The following is a 27,206-nucleotide window of genomic DNA, read 5'->3' on the forward strand; positions in this document are numbered from 1 at the left end:
AACATTTCTGTGAACTTGCTCCTACTATATCCATCAGAAATTAACAGACCATAGTCATTCCTGGGCATCCCCAGAACGTTAAATAGCTTATGTGTTCTTCTTGGATTATTGTTCCCCCTTCCTTAATTGCTCTCTACTGCTAGTTCCCCTACATTCTACATTATAAGCCATTTGTTTTACATTTTTCAAAGTTCACATTAGTGGTAGCATATAATATTTCTCTTTTTGTGCCTGGCTTATTTCACTTAGCATTATGTCTTCAAGGTTCATCCATTTGTCATATGTTTCACGAGATCGTTCCTTCTTACTGCCGCGTAGTATTCCATCGTGTGTATATACCACATTTTATTTATCCACTCATCTGTTGAAGGACATTTGGGTTGTTTCCATCTCTTGGCAGTTGTGAATAATGCTGCTATGAACATTGGCGTGCAGATATCTGTTCGTGTCACTGCTTTCCGATCTTCCGGGTATATACCGAGAAGTGCAATCGCTGGATCGAATGGTAACTCTATATCTAGTTTTCTAAGGAACTGCCAGACTGACTTCCAGAGTGGCTGAACCATTATACAGTCCCACCAACAATGAATAAGAGTTCCAATTTCTCCACATCCCCTCCAGCATTTGTAGTTTCCTGTTTGTTTAATGGCAGCCATTCTAACCGGTGTTAGATGGTATCTCATGGTGGTCTTAATTTGCATGTCTCTAATAGCTAGTGAAGCTGAACATTTTTTCATGTGTTTCTTGGCCATTTGTATTTCCTCTTCAGAGAACTGTCTTTTCATATCTTTTGCCCATTTTATAATTGGGCCGACTGTACTATTGTCATTGAGTTGTAGGATTTCTTTATATATGCAAGATATCAGTCTTTTGTCAGATACATGGTTTCCAAAAATTTTTTCCCATTGAGTTGGCTGCCTCTTTACCTTTTTGAGAAATTCCTTTGAGGTGCAGAAACTTCTAAGCTTGAGGAGTTCCCATTTATCTATTTTCTCTTTTGTTGCTTGTGCTTTGGGTGTAAAGTCTAGGAAGTGGCCGCCTAATACAAGGTCTTGAAGATGTTTTCCTACATTATCTTCTAGGAGTTTTATGGTACTTTCTTTTATATTGAGATCTTTGGTCCATTTTGAGTTAATTTTTGTGTAGGGGGTGAGGTAGGGGTCCTCTTTCATTCTTTTGGATATGGATATCCAACTCTCCCAGCCCCATTTGTTGAAAAGACCATTATGACTCAGTTCAGTGACTTTGGGGGCCTTATCAAAGATCAGTCGGCCATAGATCTGAGGGTCTATCTCCGAATTCTCAATTCGATTCCATTGATCTATATGTCTATCTTTGTGCCAGTACCATGCTGTTTTGGCAACTGTGGCTTTATAATAAGCTTCAAAGTCAGGGAGTGTAAGTCCTCCCACTTCGTTTTTCTTTTTTAGAGTGTCTTTAGCAATTCGAGGCATCTTCCCTTTCCAAATAAATTTGATAACTAGCTTTTCCAAGTCTGCAAAGTAGGTTGTTGGAATTTTGATTGGGATTGCATTGAATCTGTAGATGAGTTTGGGTAGAATTGACATCTTAATGACATTTAGCCTTCCTATCCATGAACATGGAATATTTTTCCATCTTTTAAGGTCCCCTTCTATTTCTTTTAGTAGAGTTATGTAGTTTTCTTTGTATAGGTCTTTTACATCTTTGGTTAAGTGTATTCCTAGGTACTTGATTTTTTTAGTTGCTATTGAAAATGGTATCTTTTTCTTGAGTGTTTCTTCGGTTTGTTCATTTCTAGCATATAGAAACATTACTGACTTATGTGCATTAACCTTGTATCCCGCTACTTTGCTAAATTTGTTTATTAGCTCTAGTAGCTGTATCGTCGATTTCTCAGGGTTTTCTAGATATAAGATCATATCGTCTGCAAACAATGACAGTTTTACTTCTTCTTTTCCAATTTGGATGCCTTTTATTTCTTTGTCTTGCCGGATTGCCCTGGCTAGCACTTCCAGCACAATGTTGAATAACAGTGGTGACAGCGGGCATCCTTGTCTTGTTCCTGATCTTAGAGGGAAGGCTTTCAGTCTCTCACCATTGAGTACTATGCTGGCTGTGGGTTTTTCATATATGCTCTTTGTCATGTTGAGGAAGTTTCCTTCAATTCCTACCTTTTGAAGTGTTTTTATCAAAAAGGGATGTTGGATTTTGTCAGATGCTTTTTCAGCATCGATTGAGATGATCAATTGATTTTTCCCTTTCGAGTTTTTAATGTGTTGTAATACATTGATTGTTTTTCTTATGTTGAACCATCCTTGCATGCCTGGAATGAACCCCACTTGGTCATGGTGTATGATTTTTTTAATGTGTCTTTGTATTCGATTTGCAAGTATTTTGTTGAGGATTTTTGCATCTATATTCATTAGGGAGATTGGCCGGTAGTTTTCCTTTTTTGTAACATCTTTGCCTGGTTTTGGTATTAGATTGATGTTAGCTTCATAAAATGAGTTAGGTAGTGTTCCATTTTCTTCAATGTTTTGAAAGAGTTTGAGTAAGATTGGTGTCAGTTCTTTCTGGAAAGTTTGGTAGAATTCCCCTGTGAAGCCATCTGGCCCTGGGCATTTATTTGTGGGAAGATTTTTGATGACTGATTGTATCTCTTTGCTTGTGATGGGTTGGTTGAGGTCTTCTATTTCTTCTCTGGTCAGTCTTGGTTGTTCATATGTTTCCAGGAAATTGTCCATTTCCTCTACATTATCCAGTTTGTTGCCATACAGTTGTTCATAGTATCCTCTTATAATTTTTTTAATTTCTTCAGGATCTGCAGTTATGTCACCTTTTTCATTCATTATTTTGTTTATATGGGTCTTCTCTCTTTTTGATTTTGTCAGTCTAGCTAGGGGCTTGTCAATCTTGTTGATCTTCTCGAAGAACCAACTTTTGGTGATATTTATCCTCTCTCTTTTTTTTTTTGTTCTCTATGTCATTTATTTCTGCTTTAATCCTTGTTATTTCTTTTCTTGTACTTGGTTTAGGATTGGTTTGCTGTTCATTTTCTAGCTTCTTCAGTTGATCCATTAGTTCTTTGATTTTGGCTCTTTCTTCCTTTTTAATATATGCGTTTAGTGCTATAAATTTCCCTCTTAGCACTGCTTTTGCTGCATCCCATAGGTTTTGGTCTGTTGTGTTCTCATTTTCATTCGTCTCTATATATTTAGCAATTTCTCTTGCTATTTCTTCTTTAACCCACTGACTGTTTTGGAGTGTGTTGTTTAACCTCCAGGTATTTGTGAATTTTCTAAGTCTCTGATGGTTATTGACTTCTAATTGTATTCCATTGTGGTCAGAGAATGTGCTTTGAATAATTTCAATCTTTTTAAATTTATTGAGGCTTGTTTTATGTCCCAGCATATGATCTATTCTGGAGAAAGTTCCATGAGCACTAGAAAAGTATGTGTATCCTGGTGATTTCGGATGTAATGTCCTGTATATGTCTGTTAAATCTAATTCATTTATCAGATTGTTTAGGTTTTCAGTTTCCTTATTGGTCTTCTGTCTGGTTGATCTATCTATAGGAGAGAGTGATGTGTTGAAGTCTCCCACAATTATTGTGGAAACATCAATTGCTTCCTTTAGTTTTGCCAGTGTTTCTCTCATGTATTTTGTGGCATCTTGGTTGGGTGCATAGACATTTACGATTGTTATTTCTTCTTGCTGAATTGCCCCTTTTATTAGTATGTAGTGGCCTTCTTTGTCTCTCAAAACATCCCTGCATTTGAAGTCTATTTTATCTGAGATTAATATTGCTACACCTGCTTTCTTTTGGCTGTAGCTTGCATGAAATATTTTTTTCCATCCTTTCACTTTCAGTTTCTTTGTGTCCCTGTGTCTAAGATGAGTCTCTTGTATGCAACATATTGATGGTTCATTTTTTTCGATCCATTCTGCGAATCTATATCTTTTAATTGGGGAGTTTAATCCATTTACATTCAACGTTATAACCGTGAAGGCATTTCTTGAATCAGCCATCTTATCCTTTGGTTTATGTTTGTCATATTTTTCCCCTCTGTGTATTAATATCCTTTATTGTACCCATACCGAATCTCTTTAGTACGAACCTTTTTCCAGGTCTCTCTGTCCTTTCTTTGTTTCTCTGTCTGTAGGGCTCCCTTTAGTATCTCCAGTAGGGCAGGTCTCTTGTTAGCAAATTCTCTCAGCATTTGTTTGTCTGTGAAAAATTTAAGCTCTCCCTCAAATTTGAAGGAGAGCTTTGCTGGATAAAGTATTCTTGGCTGGAAATTTTTCTCACTCAGAATTTTAAATATATCGTGCCACTGCCTTCTTGCCTCCATGGTGGCTGCTGAGTAGACACTACTTAGTCTTATGCTGTTTCCTTTGTATGTGGTGAATTGCTTTTCTCTTGCTGCTTTCAGAACTTGCTCCTTCTCTTCTGTGTTTGATAGTGTGATCAGTATATGTCTCGGAATGGGTTTATTTGGATTTATTCTATTTGGAGTTCGCTGAGCATTTATGATTTGTGTATTTATGTTGTTTAGAAGATTTGGGAAGTTTTCCCCAACAATTTCTTTGAATACTCTTCCTAGACCTTTACCCTTTTCTTCCCCTTCTGGGACACCAGTGAGTCTTATATTTGGATGTTTCATATTATCTATCATATCCCTGAGGTCCATTTCGATGTTTTCAATTTTTTTCCCCATTCTTTCTTTTATGCTTTCATTTTCCATTCTGTCATCTTCCAGGTCACTGATTCGTTGTTCAACTTCCTCTAGTCTTGCACTATGAGTGTCCAGAATCTTTTTAATTTGGTCAACAGTTTCTTTAATTTCCATAAGATCATCCATTTTTTAATTTAGTCTTGCAATGTCTTCTTTATGCTCTTCTAGGGTCTTCTTGATTTCCTTTATCTCCCGTACTATGGTCTCATTGTTCATCTTTAGTTCTTTGAGTAGCTGCTCTAGGTTCTGTGTCTCTTCTGGTCTTTTGATTTGGGTGCTTGGGCTTGGGTTATCCATATCATCTGGTTTTTTCATATGCTTTATAATTTTCTGTTGTTTTTGGCCTCGTGGCATTTGCTGAAGTTGATAGGGTTCTTTTAGGATTTGTAGACCAATTGAAGTCCTTATCTCTAATTTATCATATCTACAGCTTCGTGGAGTACACTTTCTCTAACTAACCAGCAGGTGGCGTCCACGAGCCACCTGTTCTCCACAAGCCAGTTCTCCCCTGCTTAGCCTTTTTGGTGAGTGGGGGAGTGAGTCTTGTGGGGTCCAATTGGTGTACCAAGCTTGCGTGTGTAGTTGATGTTGCCTGCCCTGTATATGGGGCGTGTTTCTGGGCAGTCAGGGAGGGGGGGTGGCCCTAACAATCAAATCTCCCTGGTGATCCTAGAGTTTTAAAGCTGCTGCAATAGTCTAATCCTTCAGTTCAGTCCTGTCGCAGTTTGTCTCTGCCACTGACCCACAAGTCCTTGGTATTGGCGTATGGCTCCAGAGACTTGCAAGTGGGCCCCTCTTCCAGGCCGTGCACCCCGGGTCCTCTGTTGAGGGATGACTGTGCTATGTCACAGGTGAGTGCCATCCCCCCAGGGCAGTTCTGGGCTGCTGGGCTGTGTAGGGAGGCTCCCAGTCTGCTGAAATGATGGCTGAATGGGGCTTTGTTAATTCACACTGCTCTACCTTCCCAACTCTGGAACAATCAGCTGAGGTTGCAGGAAGGCTAATGTCCACTCCCAGTTTTGTGGAGTGTACCTGTTATTTGAAGCACTTCCGTCACACTGGGTTGTCTGGGGCAGCTCTGGGCTATGGGGCTGGCGATGGGCAGGAGTGTTTCCCGTCCACCAGGATGATGGCTGTGAGCGGACACCCCCCTTTTCTTGGGAAGTTGTGGTGTTTAGTGAATTTTCTCAGCCACTGGATTATTGCCTTTTGTCTCAGAGCTCTCTTAGTTCTGCTCTTGACTTGACCTGCCCAAATTGCAAGTCTTTGAAGCTTTCTGTATTGGGCTTCTTAGAGTAATTGTTTTAGAAAAACAAAAAAGGATTAAAAAAAAAGGGCCCTCCTCAGAGATCTAATGGGTTATTGAAATGCTAAGAGCCAAAGCAACCAGAGCCATTAAGGAAAGGTCCACAGGGCAGAGAGATCAGCTTTTCTTGGGGATTTGCATATGAGCCTCAGGGCCTGAGCTCTGCCCTTCCCCTTTCTATGTTGACCAGAACTCCAAAAATCCTCCGCTTTTATTTTGGAGTTTTTCGTGTTGTTTTTTTTCTATGCCTGTCTCCTCTCTGCTGGGCTGGCTGCTCTCAGATTCTCTGGTGTCTGGTCTCAGTCTATCTATGGTTGGAGTTTGGATCAGCAGAATGAGTTTCCGATAAGGGCTGCCACTGCAGTTCTCCCTTCTCCTTCCCGGAGCTGACAGCCCCTCCTCCCACGGGACTGAGCCTGGCAGGGAGGGGCGCGGGTCCCCTGGCCGCGAAAACTTACAGATTTCGCTGATCTCAGCAGTTCCACATTTTCATGAGTGTTGTATGAAGTATGCCCAAAGTCAGATTGCTCTGTGGTGTCCAGTCCACGCAGTTCCTGGCTTTCTACCTACTTTCCTGGAGGAGTAACTAAAACATACAGCTCACCAGTCTGCCATCTTGCCCCGCCTCCGTCTGTCTGTTTTTGTTGTTGGCATTTTGCTTTGTTTTATTTTGTTTGTTTTTGTCATTGTATCTTTGGGATAGATTCCTTGAAGTGGAATTGCCGGGTAAAGGGTAACTTAATGTGTGTAATCATGCTAGAAATTGTCAAATTTTTCTCCCCAGGAGGTGTACCACTTTGCAAAATGACCTCCCAAGGGTGCTCATATCCTAATGCCCAGAACCTGTGAATATCTTAGGTTGTGTGGCAAAGGAGATTTACTCTTTCAGATGGAATTTGCTAATGAGTTGATTTTGAGATGGGTATCCCCAAGGAACCTTAAAAATGAGAGGCAGACAGAAGAGGGAGAACCAGAGAGATGACAGTATTAGAATTCAGTCCAGTGTTGCCAGCTTTGAAGATGGAGGAAGGGGGATTATGAGGTAAGAAATGTGGGCAGCATCTAGAAATTGGAGAAAGCAAGGAAATGGAGTCTCCCCTAGAGCTTTTTAAGAAGGAATGCAGCCCTGCCAGTACAACACCTCGATTTTTGCCCAAGATAACCAGTTTTGAATTTCTAATTTCAATAACTATAAGATAATACATTTTCTTTGTTTGTTTTTAGCCACTGAGTTTCTGGTAATTTGTTATAGCAGCAATAATAAGCAGTATAAGTAGCAATGTGTGAGTGTTTATACCTTAGCTATAGAATATGTTGTTGAACTTCGATGTTTGTTAAACTAAGTGAGAAATGGTTTTTCAATTAGTCTTAGTTTATATTTCTCTTATTTTGAATGAAGCAAAGCATCGTGTTTTTTTGTTTGTTACATTTTATTTTGAAATAAATTCAAAGTTATAGGAACAGTTTCAAAAAGAATACAAACCCCATACACAGAATTCCAGCATTCCCTGACCCCCCCGCTACCCCGATCCACTAACTTTAACATGTTGTCACACCGCTATTTCTTTCACTGCCTCTCTCCCTCCCTCCCTATCATCCATCATCTGTTGCTCTGTCTTCTGAACATATGAGAACTAGCTGCACACATCCTTGAACAAACCCTATAATTCACATATACAATTCCCATGAACAAGAACATTCTTTTATGCAATCCCATTAAGTGCAGTTAAGAAGTACAAGAGATTCAACAAGGATACAAAGCTTACATTCTATATTTCCTTTTCCTTATGTCTCAACTGTGTCCCTTTGAGCCTCCTGTCCTCCATCCTCAGATCCCATCCAGGGTCATCCTTGGCATTCAACTGTCATCTATTTAGACTTTTTCTTTTTCTCAATTGTGGAAACATATATACAGCCTAAATCTTCCCATTCCACCCCCTCCCTACTCTTCCATTAGTGGGATTAATCACATTTAGAATGTTGTAATGCTATCACCTTCCCACCATCCATTACTGGAAATTTCCCTTCACCTCAAACAGCAACCCTACACTCATTTCTTAACTCCCTGTTGCCCCTTCCCCCATTTCTCTTAACCCATACTCTACTTTTCATCTCTGTGGTCATATTTTCTGGTAATTTCTTTGTGTTTACTGTGGGGCTTAAAATTAAACTCTTAAATCCGTAACATTCTTGTTTTTCTTTGATACCAACTTAATTTCAATAGGACACATAAACTATGTACCTATACGCCTCCTTTCCCCCACCTTTTTATAGTTCTTGTCAAAAATTACATATTTCACATTGATGTTCAAAACCACTGATTTGTCCTTAGAGTTTGTGTATTTTATATCATGTAAGAAGTAAATAGTGGAGTTACAATTCAAAAATTATTGACTTCTATTTGTATTCCATTGTGGTTAGAGATTGTGCTTTGAATATGTTCAATTTTTTTTTTTTTTTTTAATTTATTGAGGCTTGTTTTATGTCCCAGCATATGGTCCATTCTGGAGAAAGATCCGTGATCACTAGAGAAAAATGAGTGTCCTGGTGATTTGGGATGTAAGGTTGTGTATATGTCTGTTAAAATTCTCTATATCTCTTTCTCCTTTCTTTGTTTTTCTGTTGGTAGGGCTCTCTTTAGTATCTGAAGTAGGGCAGGTCTTTTATTGGCAAAGTCTCTTCAGCATTTGTTTGTGAAAAATTTAAGCTCTCCCTCAAATTTGAAGGAGAGTTTTGCTGGATAAAGTATTCTTGGTTGGAAATTTTTCTCTCTCAGAATTTTAAATATGTCATGCCACTGCCTTCTTGCCTCCATGGTGGCCGCTGAGCAGTCACAACTTAGTCTTACGTTGTTTCCTTTTCATGTGGTGAATTGCTTTTCTCTTGCTGCTTTCGGAACTTGCTCCTTCTCTTCAGTATTTGAGAGTCTGATCAGAATATGTGTTGGAGTGGGTTTATTTGGATTTATTCTATTTGGAGTTCGCTGGGCATTTTTGCTTTGTGTATTTATATTGTGTAGAAGGTTTAGGAAGTTTTCCCCAACAGTTTCTTTGAATACTCTTTCTAGACCTTTACCCTTCTCTTCCCCTTCTGGGACACCAATGAGTCTTAAATTTGGACGTTTTATTTTATCTATCATATCCCTGAGATCCTTTTGATTTCTTTCTCCATTCTTTCTTTTGTTCTTTCATTTTCTGTTCTGTGGACCTCGAGGACAGTGAGTCATTGTTCAGCTTCCTCTAATCTTGTATTGTGAATATCCAGAGTCTTTTTAATTTGGCCAACAATTTTTTTTATTTCCATAAGATCTTCTATTTTTTTATTTAATCTTGCAGTTTCTTTTTTATGCTCTTCTAGGGTCTTCTTTATGTCCCTTTTATCCTGCTCCATGGTCTGCTTCGTGTTTTTTATATCCTGTTCCATGTTTTCGTTCCTCGATTGTAATTGTTTGATTAATTGTGCCAAGTGCTGTGTCTCTTCTGATATTTTGAGTCGGGTGTTTGGGATCAGGTTCTCCATATCGTCTGGTTTTATCATATGCATTAAGATTTTCTGTTGTTTTTGACCTCTTGGTATTTGCTTTGCTTGATAGAGTTCTTTCAAGTTGTAAAAAAAAAAATGCCAATCTAATTTTTCAGAAATACAAGTTGGTGGCGTACACTTTCTCCAACTAACCAGCGATGGCATCTGCAAGTCACCTATACCCTTCAAGTCAGTTCTCCCCAACTCTGTCTCTGTGGTGTGTGAGGAAACGATTTTTGAGGGGTTCAGTTGGCGAACTCACTTTGGGTTGGTTGTTGGAGCTGTCCACCCTGAACGTGGTGCGTGTGTCTGGGTGTCAGGGATGCAGGGCCGGTTTAATATGCAAACCTCCCAGCTCTTCCCGGGGATTCAAGGCTGTTGCAAGAGTCTAAGCCTTCATTTCAATTTTGCCCCAGATTTTCTCTGTCGCTGACCCACAAACCACTGGCATTGACGTAGCATCCCTGGGTTTTCTGAGTGGGCCCCCCTTCTCAGCTATGATCTTCCAGGACCTCTGCTGAGGGAAGGCTGCGCTGTGTCACTAGTGTGCGTCGTCCTTCAAGGGAAGCCCTGGGCCGCCGGTCCATGCAGGGGCACTCTCTGCCTAATGCAAAGATTAGCGTATAATTCTTGACTGGTGTAAGTTCTGAATGAAAGGCAGGTAGTAGAGCTGGGCCCCACCCCTTTCCTCTTAGAGAAGATAGACACCTTAGGGGGAGGTCATTAGCATTTCAGTGGTCTCTCTCTGCCTGTGCCACATCCCTGTCTGGGTCACAGAACTGGGAACTGAAAATGCCTAAGGCTTTCTCCACTGAGTCGAGAAAGGAACAGAGCTAGTCCGAGGCGACCCTCCGGCTCTCCAAGGTCAGTCGTCACCCAAAGTCTCTGTCTCCTTGTTCGGGATTCGTACCTCGTAGTGAGCAGTTCACAGTCGCTAATTCAAACCCCAGTTGAAGCTCAGCTGAGCTATACTCACTTGCTGGGAGAAAGCTTCTCTCTGGCACCACGAGGCTTTGTAGCTCGGGCTGTGGGGGAGGGGTCTCCCGATTTGGATCTGCAGTTCTTACTTACAGGTTTTGTGCTGTGATCTTGGGCAGTCCTCCCAGTTCAGGTTAGTGTATGATGAGTGGACGGTCACGTTTGTCCCCCTGCAGTTATTCCGGATTATTTACTAGTTGCTTCTGTTTTTTTTTTAAGTTGTTCCAGGGGGACTACTTAGCTTCCACTCCTCTCTATGCTGCCATCTTGGATCCTCCTCCAAAGCATCGTTTTTTTAATGCAAAGACCATTTGTATTTCTTTCTTTATGAGCTGTTCATTTTTTTTTCCCAGTCTTTAAAAAAATGGATATTTGGTTCTTTTCTTCTCAAGTCTTAGAAGCCCTTTATTTATTAGGGATATTATTCCTCTAATGAAAATAGTATTTTTCCCCTGGTTTTTGCCTTTAAAAATGGTTTTTAATGTAGTTAAACTTGTCACTCTTTATTTTTATAGCTGTTGGATTTTTGTCATGGTTTAAGAACATTTTCTTCATTCCTAGGTTTTAAAGGCATTCACTTAAGTTTTCTTCTGGTACTTGTATGACTTCATTTTTACAGTGTATACGATTCATTTTAGACAAGTGCTTTTTACTGTGTTGTATAGATACCCTAAATATTCTGAAATCGTTTTTACAAATATTTGCAATCACTTAAAAATTAACAAAGTATCACATACATCCCACTGTAACATGTAGCAAAATTTAACACATTGGGGTTTAATGACATCCCAACCTGTACTGTCAGGTTAATTTCCTTTGGTGCAACTCTCAAAGCTATTTCTGAGTATATATGAACTTCATACAAATCTTCATCAACCAGCAATGTTATTTCTTTCTGCTTTTAGAAAACAGTCTGTGTATTTAACTCATATGAATTTGTACAAACCAGTACAAGACTACAGCCCATGTGCAGTTTTATCCCTAGGCAAAGCTCAGGAACTTCTACTTGGCACATATTCTTCTCCAGGCATGACACAATAGTCAGTTGTACACTACAGTCAATGCTCAACTTTTATTATAGATGAAATGCAATGTTATCTCAGATAGTGCTTTAAATAATAAAAACTTGTATTTTGACGTAATTTCAGACCTACAGAAAAGTTGTAAGAATGGTCCAGAATCTCTTGACATATCACAAATGTTAGCATTTTACCACATTTCCTTTCTCTCCATACATATGTTTATATATATTTGTGTGTATACATTTTTTTTTCCGTTTGAGATCAAATTACAGACGTGAAGATCGTTTACCTCTGAATTCTTAAGTACCTAAGAGCATTTTCTTACATAATCATGGTACAATGATCAGACTAAGGAAATTAACAGTACTATAGTGCTGTTATCTAATCTATAGATTTATTCAGATTTTTTTCAATTGCTTTAATAATGTTCTTTTTAAGAAAATGATTCTATCCAGGATTACACAGTTTGGTTGGCCTATCTTTGTAGTCTCATTTAGTTTGGACCAGACTTTTTTTTTGACTTTCATGATCATGACACTTTGGAAGATCCTAAGCTAGTTATTTTGTAGAATGTACCTCAATTTGAGTATGTTGGCCAGTTCGTTGTATCTCAGTTTGTTGTTTGCGCTTAATGACCGGGTTTGGTGCTCTTTCTAGTGCCTTACAGAACATGCCACCTATATGAACTAGCAGATAAAACATTTTCAGAAGGTTTCAATAAACCAAATAAAATCTTATTCTTTAAGAGGAAGCTGGTTATCTCTGACACCTTATTTCTAGCTTTTCTGGTTAACTGGGGTATTTTCAAGTGTGCAAATTTCATATATGGTATACTTAAGAAGCTGTGAGAGAAATGAGTAAATTGAGATGTAAGTGCCTGCCATGGACTATTACAAAATATTGGAGCTCTACCATGAATTTGGGTTTTAAGTTTCTCAAAGGTATAGGAACTTGATTTTTCTTTGTTTTATAGTCTTCCCCAGCTCCCCGTAGAATGTTTTAAATACAGTGGTTTAATTGATGCTTACTGACTTGGATAAAACTAGAAGAGATTTTATTTGTTGTCCAAATGAATGTTTCATTTTACTGATGTGGAAACTGAGGCCCAGGGATATTAATGGTTTGTCCAAAGCAGGTTCTATAAACACATATGCATTTGGCAGCAAGTCTGGGACTGGAATGAATACCTTTTCCACCAAATTGGGAGAGTATTCCAAATATTTACAGTATTTACAAATTTCAGCTTTTGCTAAATACTGAAGAATGGACTTTTTCACCCTTTTTCTTTCTTCCTTTTTTTTCTTTTTACTTGTTTTATTCAAGTAAAATATATAGCACAAGTCCTGGGATGAATTTTCAAAAAGTGAGCAGAACTATTTAACTACCATTCAGGACAAGAAATAAAACATTATAGAACCCCATCCTACTCCACCCCCACATGCAAGATAGCTACTATATTAACACCATGTGTTAGTTTTTTCTGTTTGTGGTCTGTTTTTGTTTTTTTTTTAAATTCATTTTGTTGAGATATATTCACATACCATGCAGTCATACAAAACAAAGCACATTCAGTTGTTTACAGTACCATTATACAGTTATGCATTCATCACCCAAATTAATTTATTACATTTTCGTTACCACACACAAAAATAATAAGAATAAAAATTAAAGTGAAAAAGAACAATTAAAGTAAAAAAGAACACTGGGTGCCTTTTTTTTTTTTTTTTGTCCCCAATTTTCAACTCATCCATCCATACACTGGACAAAGGGGAGTGTGGTCCATATGGCTTTCCCAATCACATTGTCACCCTTCATGAGCTACATTTTTATACAATCGTCTTTAAGATTCTTGGATTCTGGGGTTGTAGTTTGATAGTTTCAGGTATTTACTGCTAGCTATTCCAATTCTTTAGAACCTAAAAAAAAGTTGTCTATGTTGTGTGTAAGAGTGCCCACCAGAGTGACCTCTCGGCTCTTTTTGGAATCTCTCTGCCACTGAAGCTTATTTTGTTTCCTTTCACATCCCCCTTTTGGTCAAGAAGATGTTCTCCATCCCATGATGCCGGGTCTGGATTCCTCCCTGGAAGTCATATTCCACATTGCCAGGGAGATTTACTCCCCTGGGTGTCAGATCCCACATAGTGGGGAGGGCAGTGATTTCACCTGCCAAACTGGCTTAGCTAGAGAGAGAATGCCACATCTGAGCAACAAAGAGGCATTTGGGAGGAGGCTCTTAGGCACAATTATAGGGAGGCCTAGTCTCTCCTTTGCAGCAACAGTCTTCCCAAGGGCAAGTCCTGTGGTAGAGCAGTTAGCCCATCAAACCACCAGTGTGGACTATTTTTTAAATGGAGCCATACAGAATATATTCTTTTGTGCTGGCATATTGAGAAGTTCATGACTATAACTGAAACAGTGGTTCTCAAAGTATGGTTGAGTTTTGGTATAGGGTCAAAGAAAAGTATTCACTATTATTTTAAAATGCTGTTAAAATACTGTGTCCTTTTTTTTCTACTACATATGTATGTGAGGCTGAATTTTCTTCATATTTCTCAACCAAAAATAGCAAGATGAATGCAGAAACAGATATGAGAGTCAAGCCGCCTTGTATTAACCAGATATTTAAAAATGTAAAACAATGCCATCTTATTAAAAAATTTCTTTGAAGCGTACATTTTTTTTTTGTAAAAAATGCTATTTATACAAACATGTATTGGTTTTATTGTTTCTAAGTGGATAAATAAGTAAATGTTTTTAAATTTTTAGGTTTTAATTTCTAGTATGCTAAATGTTAGTAGATATAACCACACAAACAAAAGCTGTTTGGAGTCCTCATAGATTTTTAATACTGTAAAAAGGGTTCAAGACCAAAAGTTTAAGAACCAGTGATCTAGTATTATCTACTTTAACCTGAATTTTCCTGATAAGTAATCGTGTTGGTTGTCTTTTCATATGCTTACTGGGCATTTGCACAACCTCTTATTTATTGTAAAAGGTGCCTTTTCTACTCTTTTGCTCATTTTTTAATTGTTTTGTTTTGTTAAAAAAATTGGTTAGTAGTTCCCACCTCCAATATTTTAGATTTAAGCCTTTTGTCTGTAATATGTATTTCATATCTTTCCACACTGTCTTGCCTCTTTACTCTTAATGGTACCTTTTGATTAACAAATTCTTAATTTTAATGTTTTACCAAACTTTTAGTAGTTGGTTAGTAATTTTCATGTCCTGCTTATGATACCGTGAAGATAATTTTCCATTTTATCTTCTGAAGGCTTTGTTGTTTTTACCTTTGTTGATTAGATTTAAAATCCTTGTGGAATTGTTTTTTGTGGATGATGAGGGTAGAATTCAGGTTCAGTTCCCCTATAGATGTCCAGTTCATCAAGTACCATTTATTGTCGTTATTTTTAACCAAAAATTTCAGCCATAAAAACAGACTTCCTCTCAAATAGTAATATCATGCCATTAGAGTAAACATTGAATATTTACTGAAGGTGCTCATGTAAATGTCTAATGGTGTTTTGATTTGCAAATTTTAAGAAAATTACATTAATGATTATATTGTGAGGCTTAAAGTACTTTTAAACAAAACTTCCAAAAAATTATGAGATCCAAAAGGAGTAGTGTTCAGTTTTACAGATTATGTTAGAGTATTCTGGGTTTTAGCCAGTTTTGATTTGTAACGTTCATGTATTTTTATGACTTTTTTCTGCTAATGGTGTATATATGTTATTATATCATCCCTGAAGTAGGAACTGATACTTTAGAATTCATTGTTACTTGTTTACTTTACAGGAAACGTATTGAAAGTAAATTTCAATCAGATTCAAATAATAGTGGAAAAAACAAGAGAGATGCAGATTTTGAAGGCACAGATGAATCCATTTTTGGAAAGAAGCCCAGGGTAGAAGAGTCAATAACTGAAGACTTAAGGTAGTATTTCCATTGTCATAAATGTTGGGAACTCATAATTTGGAAGGTTAGCATGAAGTTTTGAAAATTGCTTATGTTTATGTTTTATAAAACTATTTGCTTAGAGAAATGAAGATAAATATTCTTTATATACTCTTATAAATATAGGACATTTATATAAGTTTGTGGCATTGAAAGACGATATAGAACAAACTATTCTTTTAGTACTTCAGAGTACAATTTAGAGAAAGGATCTTGAAGCCTGATTTTATTTTTTTAAAGAAGAAAAGACATGTTTCTTTTATTTGTAAAACATCGTAAGAACAGGATCACTGGAGAAGAGTGTAGTAAAAGGAAAGAATAAAATTGACGCAATGGAGGGAATCAGTGAGAATGAACATTAGGAGGAATTAGATTTTCAGTGTCCCATGTAGCAATAAGTGGAAAGGCCATGAATCTCAAGAACCCCTGTAGCAGTAGAGTGGCCCATGGATAGCTGTGGCCAAATTAGCTGATGTTTCTCTCATTTTGAAAGCTGGAACTTTCCAGAACTTGGTGCCAGTTTCTTATGTTGACCTGTTTTCTGTTGTGGTGATGGCATTGTTTCTCCTTTCTTGGGTCCACTATTTTAGCTTGGCACTACCATGAAGAATTTATATGTTCCCAGAATTTTTTTTTAAAATTGGTTAGCTGTTAATAGCTAGCAAAATTGGTTACTCTAAATGGTGGTAGATATGTCATTGGAATATTTAAGTGCACCATTTGCACGAACTAGTAGAATAGGTTACAAAATATTATTGGTGTTTAAAGTCAGTACCGTTTTTTGTAGAAATTCTCAGGTTTTATCCAAAGCATGATTATTGGAAAATCAAAAGTACAGTAAAATAAGAGAATAATCTGTTTTTCTTCAGTTTATCCATAATCTATCCCTTCATGGTCTAAACGGAAAACCTAGCTGAGTGTATTTTAGTATTTTGATGAGAATCAGAAACATTCCTATAAATTGTAGCAACATTTGAATTAGGCTAGTTTGTTTTATACTTTCTGTCATGTATTAGTTTTTATAATCAACTTTGTGTTTTGATATAATGTCAGTGCTTTGTAGAGTACTTTTTATTCAAAATAGTCATTGGCTCTAACCTGATATAATAGTTTGAATAATCCATCTGGCATACTATTTGGTGTATATTTGTAATAAAAGATGTTAACTGACTATTTTGAATTCTTAACATGTAAAATGTGTAATGTGAAATTAAAAAAACAATTCGTAATAGTGTAAGTTTTTCCAATTTGAGGTGATGATAATGGAGCAGAACCATTTTCCTTAACAGTGCATATGGGTAGCTTATGTATTTATAGAAAAATATTTTATTTTTGTGTAACTTAAAATTTCTTTTTCAAGTTTGACAGACCTGATGCCTAGAGTCAAGGTACAAGCAGTTGAAACTGTTGAAGGGTGTACACATGAGGTAAGCACTGACAGCATACAGTAGGTTGGTATTTCAAATGAGATTTTTCTTTGGAGTGTTTAGTGTAACAGTCAGCAAACAGTTTAGCCTTGAGGGTCTCCAAAACATTAACCAATTTCTCTAGGGTGCACACAGTCTGTTAGAAGTTGCTGGGGATTTGTAATTACACCTGAGTTCAAATCCTGGCCCAGCACTTCTGGTAACTACAATCTTGGATAAATTTGTTTTATCTCTTTGAACATTTTTTTTTTTTCTTTTTGTGAATTTAGGATAATGGGATCTATCTAATAAGGTAGTTTTTAGGATTATATGAAAAATTAAAGTATCCAGCACAGAGTAGGTATTTTTATGTGTTCATTCCTGTATTCCTAAGGTAAAGTAACAGTAGTTTCCTTTTGCCCCGTCTTGTTCTCTTTCATGCCTCACTCTGACAAATTGCAATTTCTTTGTTCTGCCACAAGATGGTAACCACTGATAGTTTATATGATCCCTTTAGATGGGAGTGTTTATAAACATAAAGGACAGGGCACTTTGCCACTATTTCCTTCTATTAAACCTTTTATCATGATAGAATCTTACAGCAAATTCTTGTTCCAGTTAATTGGAGAATCTTATAAAAAGTCTCTATTGAATATCAGAGTAATTCCAAATGAACAAAAATGGCTTTTGATATAGCTTTGGAACCTTACCTTTTAAAATCCCTGTTTTTCTACTGAAAGTCCCCTATGTTCCATCCTTTAGAAATAGCATTTAGGTTGACAGGTATAATGCCCATTTTTTGCTCATTTGTTCAATACTTATGTTAGATCCTGTTTGATGCTCTGAGGTTATAAAAGACAAAACAAAAGATACAAGTCCTTGTCCCAAGAGGTCAGAAGCTCTTTTTGTTCTCATTCAACATCATCTTCAAGTCTTCCATTCTGTCTCCTCCTTTCACTTTCTAACCAAGAAACTTTACTTTTTACTTCGTGTAGAGAATTGAGGATATTGATTTGGAGTGACCTCTAATTATAACCTTTTACCAAGCCTGTTTGCACCCGTCCCATGTACTCAAAGGAAAAGACACTTCCCCTACCAGTCTAGGGGGAGTTGATCTGCCAGGCTCTTGCTCCTGCCTCCACAAACACTTTGATTATTCCATTTCCCTTTTCTGTTTCTAGAGTCTCTTTTTTCTCTATTTGCCCTTTTCTATCAGTAAGTAAACATGCGAACGCTTCACTTCTGTTCTAGGTTACTTTACAGCCACTATGCTATTTCTCTTCTTCCCTTTTATAGTCATTCATTTCACAAGTATCTTTTGAGTGCCAACTACATTTTGTTTGTTACTGAGTATGAAGAGATAAACGAGATGTGGTCCTTGCCTTCGCAGAGTTACTATTGAGTGAGTTGTTTGAAGACTCCTAGAAGAATCGCTGTTTAGACTATTTAACCTTCGATTCATATTTTAATCCACTAAAATGAGGTTTTTCTCTCTCTCCATTCTTTTGAAGTTGCTCTGGCAGTGATCACCAGTGACTAATTGCTAAGTCTTTTTTTTTTTTTTAATTAAATTCAGTTTTATTGAAATATATTCATATACTGTGCAGTCATCCATGGTGTACAATCAGCTGTTCACTGTACCATCATATAGTTATGCATTCATCACCCCAATTTATTTTTGAACGTTTTCCTTACATCAAAAAGAATCAAAAGAATAATTAAAATAAAAGTAAAAAAGAACACCCAAATCATCCCCCCCATCCCACCCTATTTTTCATTTAGTTTTTGTCCCTATTTTTCTCCTCATCCATCCATACACTGGATAAAGGGAGTGCGATCCACATGGTTTTCACAATCACACTGTCACCCCTTGTAAGCTACATTGTTATGCAGTCATCTTCAAGAGTCCAGGCTACTGGCGTGGAGTTCGATAGTTTCAGGTATTTACTTCTAGCTATTCCAATACAGTAAAACCTAAAGTGTTACCTATGTAGTGCATAAGAATGTCCACCAGGGTGACCTCTTGACTCCTTGAAATCTCTCAACCACTGAAACTTTATTTCGTTTCATTTTGTTTCCCCCTTTTGGTCAAGAAGATGTTCTCAATCCCACAATGCCGGGTCCAGATTCATCCCCAGGGGTCATATCCCGTGTTGCCAGGGAGATTTACACCCCTGGGAGTGAGGTCCCACAAAGAGGGGATAGCAATGAGTTCACCTATTGCTAAGTCTGTTTGACTCAACTGTTCTCCTGGTTTTCTGTCTTTATCTGACTCCCTAGTCTCTTCAGACTTCTTGTCTTTCATCTGTCTTTTATACATTGGTGTTACTCAGACTATTTTCAGAGAATGAAGAAGCAACCTTTGATTCCCAGAGATAATGAAAACATAGTTTTTTGTTTTGTTGCTATTAAATCTGAGAGATTCTAAAATCTTAATTGCTTTGTGCTGATATTCTTTGTTGACAGCATATGGAAAATCGAGAGAGATGTGAAGGAGACTGACTTTCCTTGATCTCATCTTGGGTGGGGATCATGTTATGATTTAGGCACTAGTCTTCAGATTTTTAGGTCCAGGAACTTGATTTTGTCATTGTATCCAAGGTTGGGCTGTCCAGGATAGACTCACTTTCATTATGCTTACAAGAGATTGGGGGATAAAAAAGAATGTGATTTCCTTAATTTAATGGATAAGTAGTCATCTCTCTCAAACTACCTGGGAAGTAGAATTAGAAACTTAGAACTTTCTTGTAATCATATTAAAGAGGAATATATGGTATTAAGGGAAGGACTGAAAACTATTCCTATCTCCCAGAAGTGTTCTTTTACTAATCAAAACAACTCATAGTTACTTCTGTTCTAAAGTGTGCTGGATAATCTACCAAATTCTAAATTTTGGGCTTTCCTTTATAGACTCCATTTAGAACATCACGCTTCTAACACATTCTTCATCCTGGGTATAATTCATTAGGTTTCATATTTGATTGTTTCACTTTTCTTAATTGTATTCAGATTCTAGTGATTTTTTTCTGAAATTCTACCCATCTCATCTTGATTCTGAGTCACAAGTTTACCAACAATTTCTGTTTCTAAGTCAGCTAATCTTTTTTTTTTTTTTTTAATTCAGTTTTATTGAAATACATTCACACACAATACAATCATCCATGATATACAATCCACTGTCCACAGTATGATAACATAGCCATGCGTTCATCACCACAATCTATCTCTGAACATTTTCCTTACATCAGAAAGAACCAGAACAAGAATAAAAAATAAAAGTGAAAAAAGAACACCCAAATCATCCCCCCATCCCACCCCATTTGTCCTTTAGTTTTTATCCCCATTCCTCCACTCATCCATACACTAGATAAAGGGGGTGTGATCCACAAGATCTTCACAATCACACTGTCACCCCTTGTAATCTACATTATTATATAATTGTCTTCAGGAGTCCAGACTGCTGGGTTGGAGTTTGGTCGTTTCAGGTATTTACTTATAGCTGTTCCAATACATTAAAGCCTAAGAGGTGTTATCTATATAGTGCATAAAAATGTCCACCAGAGTGACCTCTCGACTCCATTTGGAATCTCTCAGCCACTGAAAGTATTTCATCTCATTTTGCATCCCCCTTTTGGTCAAGAAGATACTCTCAGTCCCACGATGCCAAGTCCACATTCATCCCCGGGAGTCATACTCTGCGTTGCCAGGGAGATTTACACCCCTGGGAGTCGGGTCCCACGTAGGGGGGAGGGCAGCGAGTTCACCTGTCGAGATGGCTCAGTTAGAGAGAGAGAGGGCCACATCTGAGCAACAAAGAGGTACTCAGGGGGAGACTCTTAGGCACCATTACATACAACTTTAGACTCTCCTTTGTGGTAATGAGCTTCATAAAGGCAAGTCCCTTGCTCAAGGGCTCAGTACATCAAACCGCCAGTCCCAATGTTTGTGACAACATCAACACCAGTCCAGTTGAGGATGTCCAACACATCCGCACCTTCCCCCAGATCCTCGGGACTGGGGAGGGGGAGGCTGTAAATATGTTTTTTATTATCTGCCCAAATTACTCTAGGATGTGTCACTATTTCACTCCAGCCTATACTAACCTACCGCATCTCACTTCTATTCAAAGTTCCATGCACTTGTGGTGTTTGAACAAATCGACTGTAGAGTTGTACCATTTAGAAAATTTAGATCCTGTACCAAATAGATATCTGTTCCCTTGGTCTCATATGAAAGTTGAAGTTTTAAAACACAATCAGTTTCAACCTTTATCCTTTAGCCTGGCTTGCCCTGGTCTTAACCAGATCTGCTTCATTCATATCACTAATTGAAGTCTGGGCTCTTTTTCAGCTTTTTTTTTTTTTTTTTTTGACAGTGGCTGTATGCACTAGTACTGACATTCATATCTGCTGAGCTCTAGCTCTGAGTTTCAGGTGTCTCAGAGATATTAAGGCAGCTAATCTTATCTAATATCTGTTTATTGGAAATGATTTCTAATTTCTTTGCCTACCTTACTTTGCACTGTGGACTATTTATACTCTAAATTTAATAGTTTCCTACTCTACAGTTAGAAACATGTAAACATTGCCAGGACATTAGATGTGGAAGACAGATAACAAAGATAAGCCCTAGACCTTAATAAACTCATAGTTTCTTCAGGAAAATAGACATGTAATCTTTTACTTAACTTTGCTGTGAGACAGATGCTGGTAGGGGTAGTTTTGAATGTTGTTGTTTTAGTTTCTTTGTCTTATTCTTTAAAGGCAGTTTTATTTAGTTCTACAGTGTCTTAAGATTATCAGACACTCTCTGGTTCATCACTTTTAATTTTCACACCCTCAGTGATTATGGACTGCCAGATGTGACAATTCCCCAATAGTAAGTTGGTGATTTTTTGAATTTTAATTTGACACTAGGTTGCGCTTCCTGCAAATGAAGATTATTTACCACTTAAACCTCGAGTTGGAAAAGCTGCAAAGGTCTGTGCTTTGGATGAATCAGTTTGTACAGTTTGTGAGTCTTTTCTTAAGAATCTATAAGACCTTTTTTAGATGAGATTTTTATACTTCTCAGTGTGTATGCATACCAAGGAGCTCCAGCCACCTGGAGGCAAATACAGTGAGAACAAACTGTATAAACTAGTATCACAGGATGAGTTTTTGAAAAATTTAGATAGTGATTCTCAGCCTTTAAAAGAGACTCTATGCAAGTTAATGTTCTCTAGGAAAAAATGCATGTGTACAAGTTTTACATACAATATTGTGGGATTCTCAAATCGCCAATGGAACCCAAACTATAATGCTTGTGTTAGATGCTTGTATTAAATGGGTTTTGAAGTTCTGATAGACTTTAGGTTAACAAATTATTGTAGCTGTTTTCCGAGTTATTTTCTCCAAATGAAAAAGACAGTATGATGTGGGAGAGTAAGCATGAACTTTTGAAGTCTGATACACATATGTTTGAAGTCTGCCTCCCCTTTCATTTCAGCTAGCTGAGTGAACCTAAGTGAGGGAGTGTACTTTTAAGAACCTTAGTTCCTGTCTATAAAAGGAAACAGGCTGTTGTGAAGACTAATAATAATATATGGAAAATATTTTGCTTGGTGCCTACTATCAAACATGTTCTCATTAAATGGTAGTGATTATTTCATTACTATTAGTGTATATACCAGGAGAACCAACCTTTTATGCTGTGTACTTAAAGATATTTTTACTATTCCTATTTTGGCTAGTGGTGGGCATATTTTCTATAAAGAATAGTAAAGGAATGCTCCCAGAACCCTTTAAGGGGTACTTTCTTGTTTGATTTTAACTGTGCTCTGATATGACCAACTATTTTCATGCACTTATTAATATTTTATTTTTATAGGAATACCCATTCATTCTTGATGCCTTTCAAAGAGAAGCAATTCAATGTGTTGATAACAATCAGTCTGTTTTAGTATCTGCACATACATCAGCTGGGAAAACTGTATGCGCTGAGTGAGTAGATTTCTTTTTAAATGAAATTTTACAATAACTTTGTTTATCTCACACTTCAAAAATTTGAATTTTCTCTGTTTGATTTCTACAAGTAAAGGCTCTTTTACTTTTTATTTTAGATCCTTTTTATTTCTTTTTCTTGCCTGATTGCACTAGTTAGGACTAGTACCTCTACTACAGTATTAACAGACGTGGTAGGAAAGGATATCCTTGCTTTGTTCCTCCTCTTAGGGAAAAAAGCAGTCAGTCTCATTATTAAGCTTGATGTTAATCTGTATGTTTTTCATTGATGCCCTTTATCAATTTGATTTCTTTTGTGTGGTTATTGAGGTATGGAATCTGTGGATTTTATGGTTAATATATATTTAACTCTTTAGTAAACTGTCAAACTGTTTCCCACAGTAGCTATACCATGGTAGACTTCTACCAGTGATGTTTAAGGCTGCCCAGTTTCTCTATAACCTCATCACCACTTGGTATTGTCCATCTTGTTTATTATAATCATTTAGTGGGTATGTTCTGGTATAGCATAGTAGTTTTAATTTTCATTTCCCTAATGAACAATGATGTTAAGCATTATTTTATATGCTTCTTAGCCTTTGAACATCTTTGGTGCAGTGTTGGTTTCAGTCCTTCGCTGAGTGTTAAAATTGAGTTTTCTGTCATATTGCATTTTAAGAGTTCTTTTTTCATGAATACAAGTTCTTTACAGATACAAGATTTATAGATATTTTCTCCCACTCTGTAGCTTGTCTTTTCATTCATTTTCCTATGGTATCTTTTGTAAAGTTCAGTTTCCCAATTTTTTGTTCATGGATCAGTATTAATATCATATGAAGAAATAGTTACCTATCCCAAGATCAAATATTTCCTCCTGTTTTCTTTTTTTAATGCATTTTTTATTGTGAACTTTAACATATATACATAACAGTGATAATTTTCAAAGTACAATTTAACAAGTAGTTAGCAAATTTCAAAGAACGTCATGGGTCACAGTACCATAACTTCAACTATTTCCATTATTGTGAAATATAACATATATACAGAAAGGTGTTAACTTTTGATGTACAGCTCAACAAGCAGTTATATAGGTAAATTTCAAAAATTGTTATGAATTACAGTTCCACACTTTCAGTTCTTTCCTTATTATGAAATATAAGGTATATACAGAAAGGTGAAGACTTTGAAAGCACAATTCAACATGTAGTTATAGAGAAAATTTCAAAGGATGCTGTAGGTTACGGTTCCACCATGTCATTTATCTCCTTCCAGCTATTCCCAAACCCCAGCATGTAAAAATATATATATATTTATATAAAGTTTCAGTATTCATAGACCTTTGTTATATCTTATCTTATTTGTTGCTACCTCTTCCTCTCACTTTGTCTCTTTCTCCATCTTCAGGAGTGTCTAACAGTGAGCAGTCTAACTTGTTCATATTGAAAGAGGGTGTTGACAGTATGGGGAAGGGGGCTGCATCTGGTTGTTCTTAAAGAGGCCATTGCCTCTGTGTTTTAGGACTTGTCTGGCATAGAAACACTCTGGTGGATGTAAGTTTCTGAAAGATAAAACTTAGTGAGTGAATCTTTTATAGAATCTCAGGTAGGGGCCTAGGTATTTGGGGACTACTTTTGGTAAGGGTATGGCATCCTGTGGGCATTTGGTGTGTCTAGCTGGAGCTTACATAAGAGAAACCTCCAGGATAGCCTCTCAACTCTATTTGGGATCTCTCAGTGACTGTGACTTCAGCTTGTTACATTTCTTTTTTCCCCACTTTGGTCAAATAGACATTTTCAATTCCTTGCTGCCAGGCCAGGCTCATTCCTAGGAGTCATGTCCCACGTTGCCAGGGAGATTCATTCCCCAGGGACTCGTGTCCCTCGTAGGGGGGAGGTTCAAGAATGTATTTGCCAAGTCAGGCTTAGAGAGAGAAGCGCCACATCTGAGCAAGAAAAGAGATTCCCTGGGCATGCCCCTTAGTAAATTTATAGGAGGGCTCAGCCTCCCGTTTATAACCCTGAGTTTCACAAGAGCAAGCCTTGTCAAGTTGAGGGCTTGATTTATTAAATTGTGGGTTCCTAATTTCACTTAATATATATTCTAATCCGAGGTAAATGGTCAGTTTCTTACGTTATCTTTACTTAGTTGTACAATCATCATCACTCTCAACAATTATCATAATGTAATGTATCCAGAGCTCTTATCAGCTATTTATTCATCCCTAGTTTTAGTGTAGTGTTGATAAGATATTCCAATTAAATATAGTCTTTAATATGTAATGGGTAGTTTTTCAATATAGCACTCTGTTGTTAACCCTCTGCACCAGTGTCATACCTTGTAAGTATATCATGCTAACACTTATTTTGCTTTGAGGTGTTACTCTGTGGGTTACATGCCTTTAAACAACCATTTATGAACAAGTTCGCTTCCAGTGCGTCACTGATACTTCCAATCCTGTTAATGAACCATAGTCACACCTGACCATTCCCATACCATTAAGTTCACACTCATTATCATATCTGTGTACATATTGAATTATCACCCCCTCCCCCTTCACTAGCTTCTGTCTCTAGATCCCCTATATTCTACATTATAAGCCCCTTATTTTACATTTTTCACAGAGTTCACATTAGTGGTAACATACAATATTCCTCCTTTTGTATGTGGCTTATTTCACTCAGCATTATGTCTTCAAGTTTCATCCATGTTGTCATGTTCATGACCTTGTTCCTTCTTACTGCTGTGTAGTATTCCATTGTATGTGTATACCACATTTTTTTATCCATACATCTGTTGAAGGACATTTGGATTGTTTCCATCTCTTGGCAGTTGTGAACAATGCCCCTGTAAACATCAGTGTGCAAATATCTGTTCGTGTCACTGTTTTCAGATCTTTGGGGTATTATACTGAGAAGTGAAATTGCTGGGTCCTATGGTAACTCGATACTTAGCTTTCTGAAGAACCACCAAAGTGACTTCCAAAGTGACTGTACCATTATACAGTCCCAACAGCAATGAATAAGTGTTCCAATTTCTCCACATCCTCTCTAGCATTTGTAGTTTCCTGTTTGTTTAATGGCAACCATTCTTATTGGTGTGAGATGGTTTCTCATTGTGGTCTTGATTTGCATCTCCCTAATTGCTTCTCCCTTGCTGTTTTCAGAACTTTCCCCTTCTCTTCAGCATTTGACAGTCTGATCAGAATATGTCTTGGAGTGGATTTATTTGGATTTATTCTATTTGGAGTTCTTTGGGAATCTTTGATTTGCATATTTATGTCATTTAGAAGGGTTGGGGAGTTTCCGCCAACAGTCTTTTCGAATACTCTTCCTAGCCTTTTACTCTTCTCCTTCTGGAACACCAATGATTCTTATGTTTCTGCACTTCATGTTGTCCATCATTTTCCTGAAATCTATTTCCAATTCTTCGAGTTTTGTCATCATTTATTCTTTTATGCTTTCACATTCCATAGTCCTGTCCTCCAGTTTGCGAATTCTTTCCTTTATCTCTTCAAATCTGCTCTTATGTGTTCCAAGAATATTTTAAGTTTGATTAGCTGTATCTTTTATTTCCATGAGATCTGCTGTTTTTTTTTTTTTTTTTATTTACTCTTGCAAATTCTTTATGCTCCTCTAGGGTCTTTTTCATGTCCTTTTTATCTTGAGCCATAATATTGATGTTTTTGAGTACTACTTTGATTAATTGCTCCAAGTTCTGTGTCTCCTCTGGCTTTTTAAGTTGTACGTTTCGGTTATCCATATCTTCTGGTTTCTTCATATGCTTTATAGTTTTCTGTTGTTTTTGGCCCCTTGGCATTTGCTTATCTTGATTGAGTTCTATTAGGATGTGCAGGATTAATTTGAACATTTATCTGTAATATGGCAGAGCTACAGCTTGGTGGAGTGCACTTTCCCATACCTACCAGCAGATGGTGCTCCTGGCCACCTCTTCCCCTCAAGCCAGTTCTCCCAAACTTCATCTGTGCACTGAGTGGGGGTCCAAACCATGTGGAAGTCTAACCAGTGCATCGATTTCCCATGCGCACTTGGGACTGCCAGCCCTATGGGTGGTGGGCGTGCCCTGCAGTTTGGCAGGGAATCTGCTCCAGTACACAGTGGTCCTGGCCGTTCCCAGGGCTGCAAGTGGAGTACTGTGGGGCTGCAGTGCTGTGCATCTCATATTCCAGCTCAGATTCTGCACAGTTCCTGTTTGCTGTGCAACCACAAGTTCCTGGGATTTCGGGAGGGCTCCTGGCACTTCTGTGTGGCACCCTTGGTTCTAGGCAGTGCACACCGTGGTCTTCCATGGAGTAGGGGTGA

The 27,206-nt window shown here is 37.5% G+C and overlaps 1 protein-coding gene across 4 annotated transcripts in view; it reads left to right on the forward strand.

Moving 5' to 3' along the window:
• The window catches only part of MTREX (Mtr4 exosome RNA helicase), a 144,657-nt gene that overhangs the window by 16,826 nt on the left and 100,625 nt on the right, over window positions 1-27,206 (forward strand). For 3 of the 4 annotated variants that reach the window (XM_037798848.1, XM_037798850.1, XM_037798849.1), the window contains 4 exons: window positions 15,342-15,479; window positions 16,861-16,927; window positions 21,823-21,885; window positions 22,775-22,887. In XM_037798848.1, the coding sequence (XP_037654776.1) occupies window positions 15,342-15,479; window positions 16,861-16,927; window positions 21,823-21,885; window positions 22,775-22,887 (381 nt within the window). Of the gene's footprint in view, window positions 1-15,341; window positions 15,480-16,860; window positions 16,928-21,822; window positions 21,920-22,774; window positions 22,888-27,206 lie in introns of those variants that run through there. The other variant, XM_037798851.1, reaches the window with a different exon arrangement.

Source organism: Choloepus didactylus, chromosome 11 (assembly GCF_015220235.1).
Source record: "Choloepus didactylus isolate mChoDid1 chromosome 11, mChoDid1.pri, whole genome shotgun sequence".
Taxonomy (NCBI): domain Eukaryota; kingdom Metazoa; phylum Chordata; class Mammalia; order Pilosa; family Megalonychidae; genus Choloepus; species Choloepus didactylus.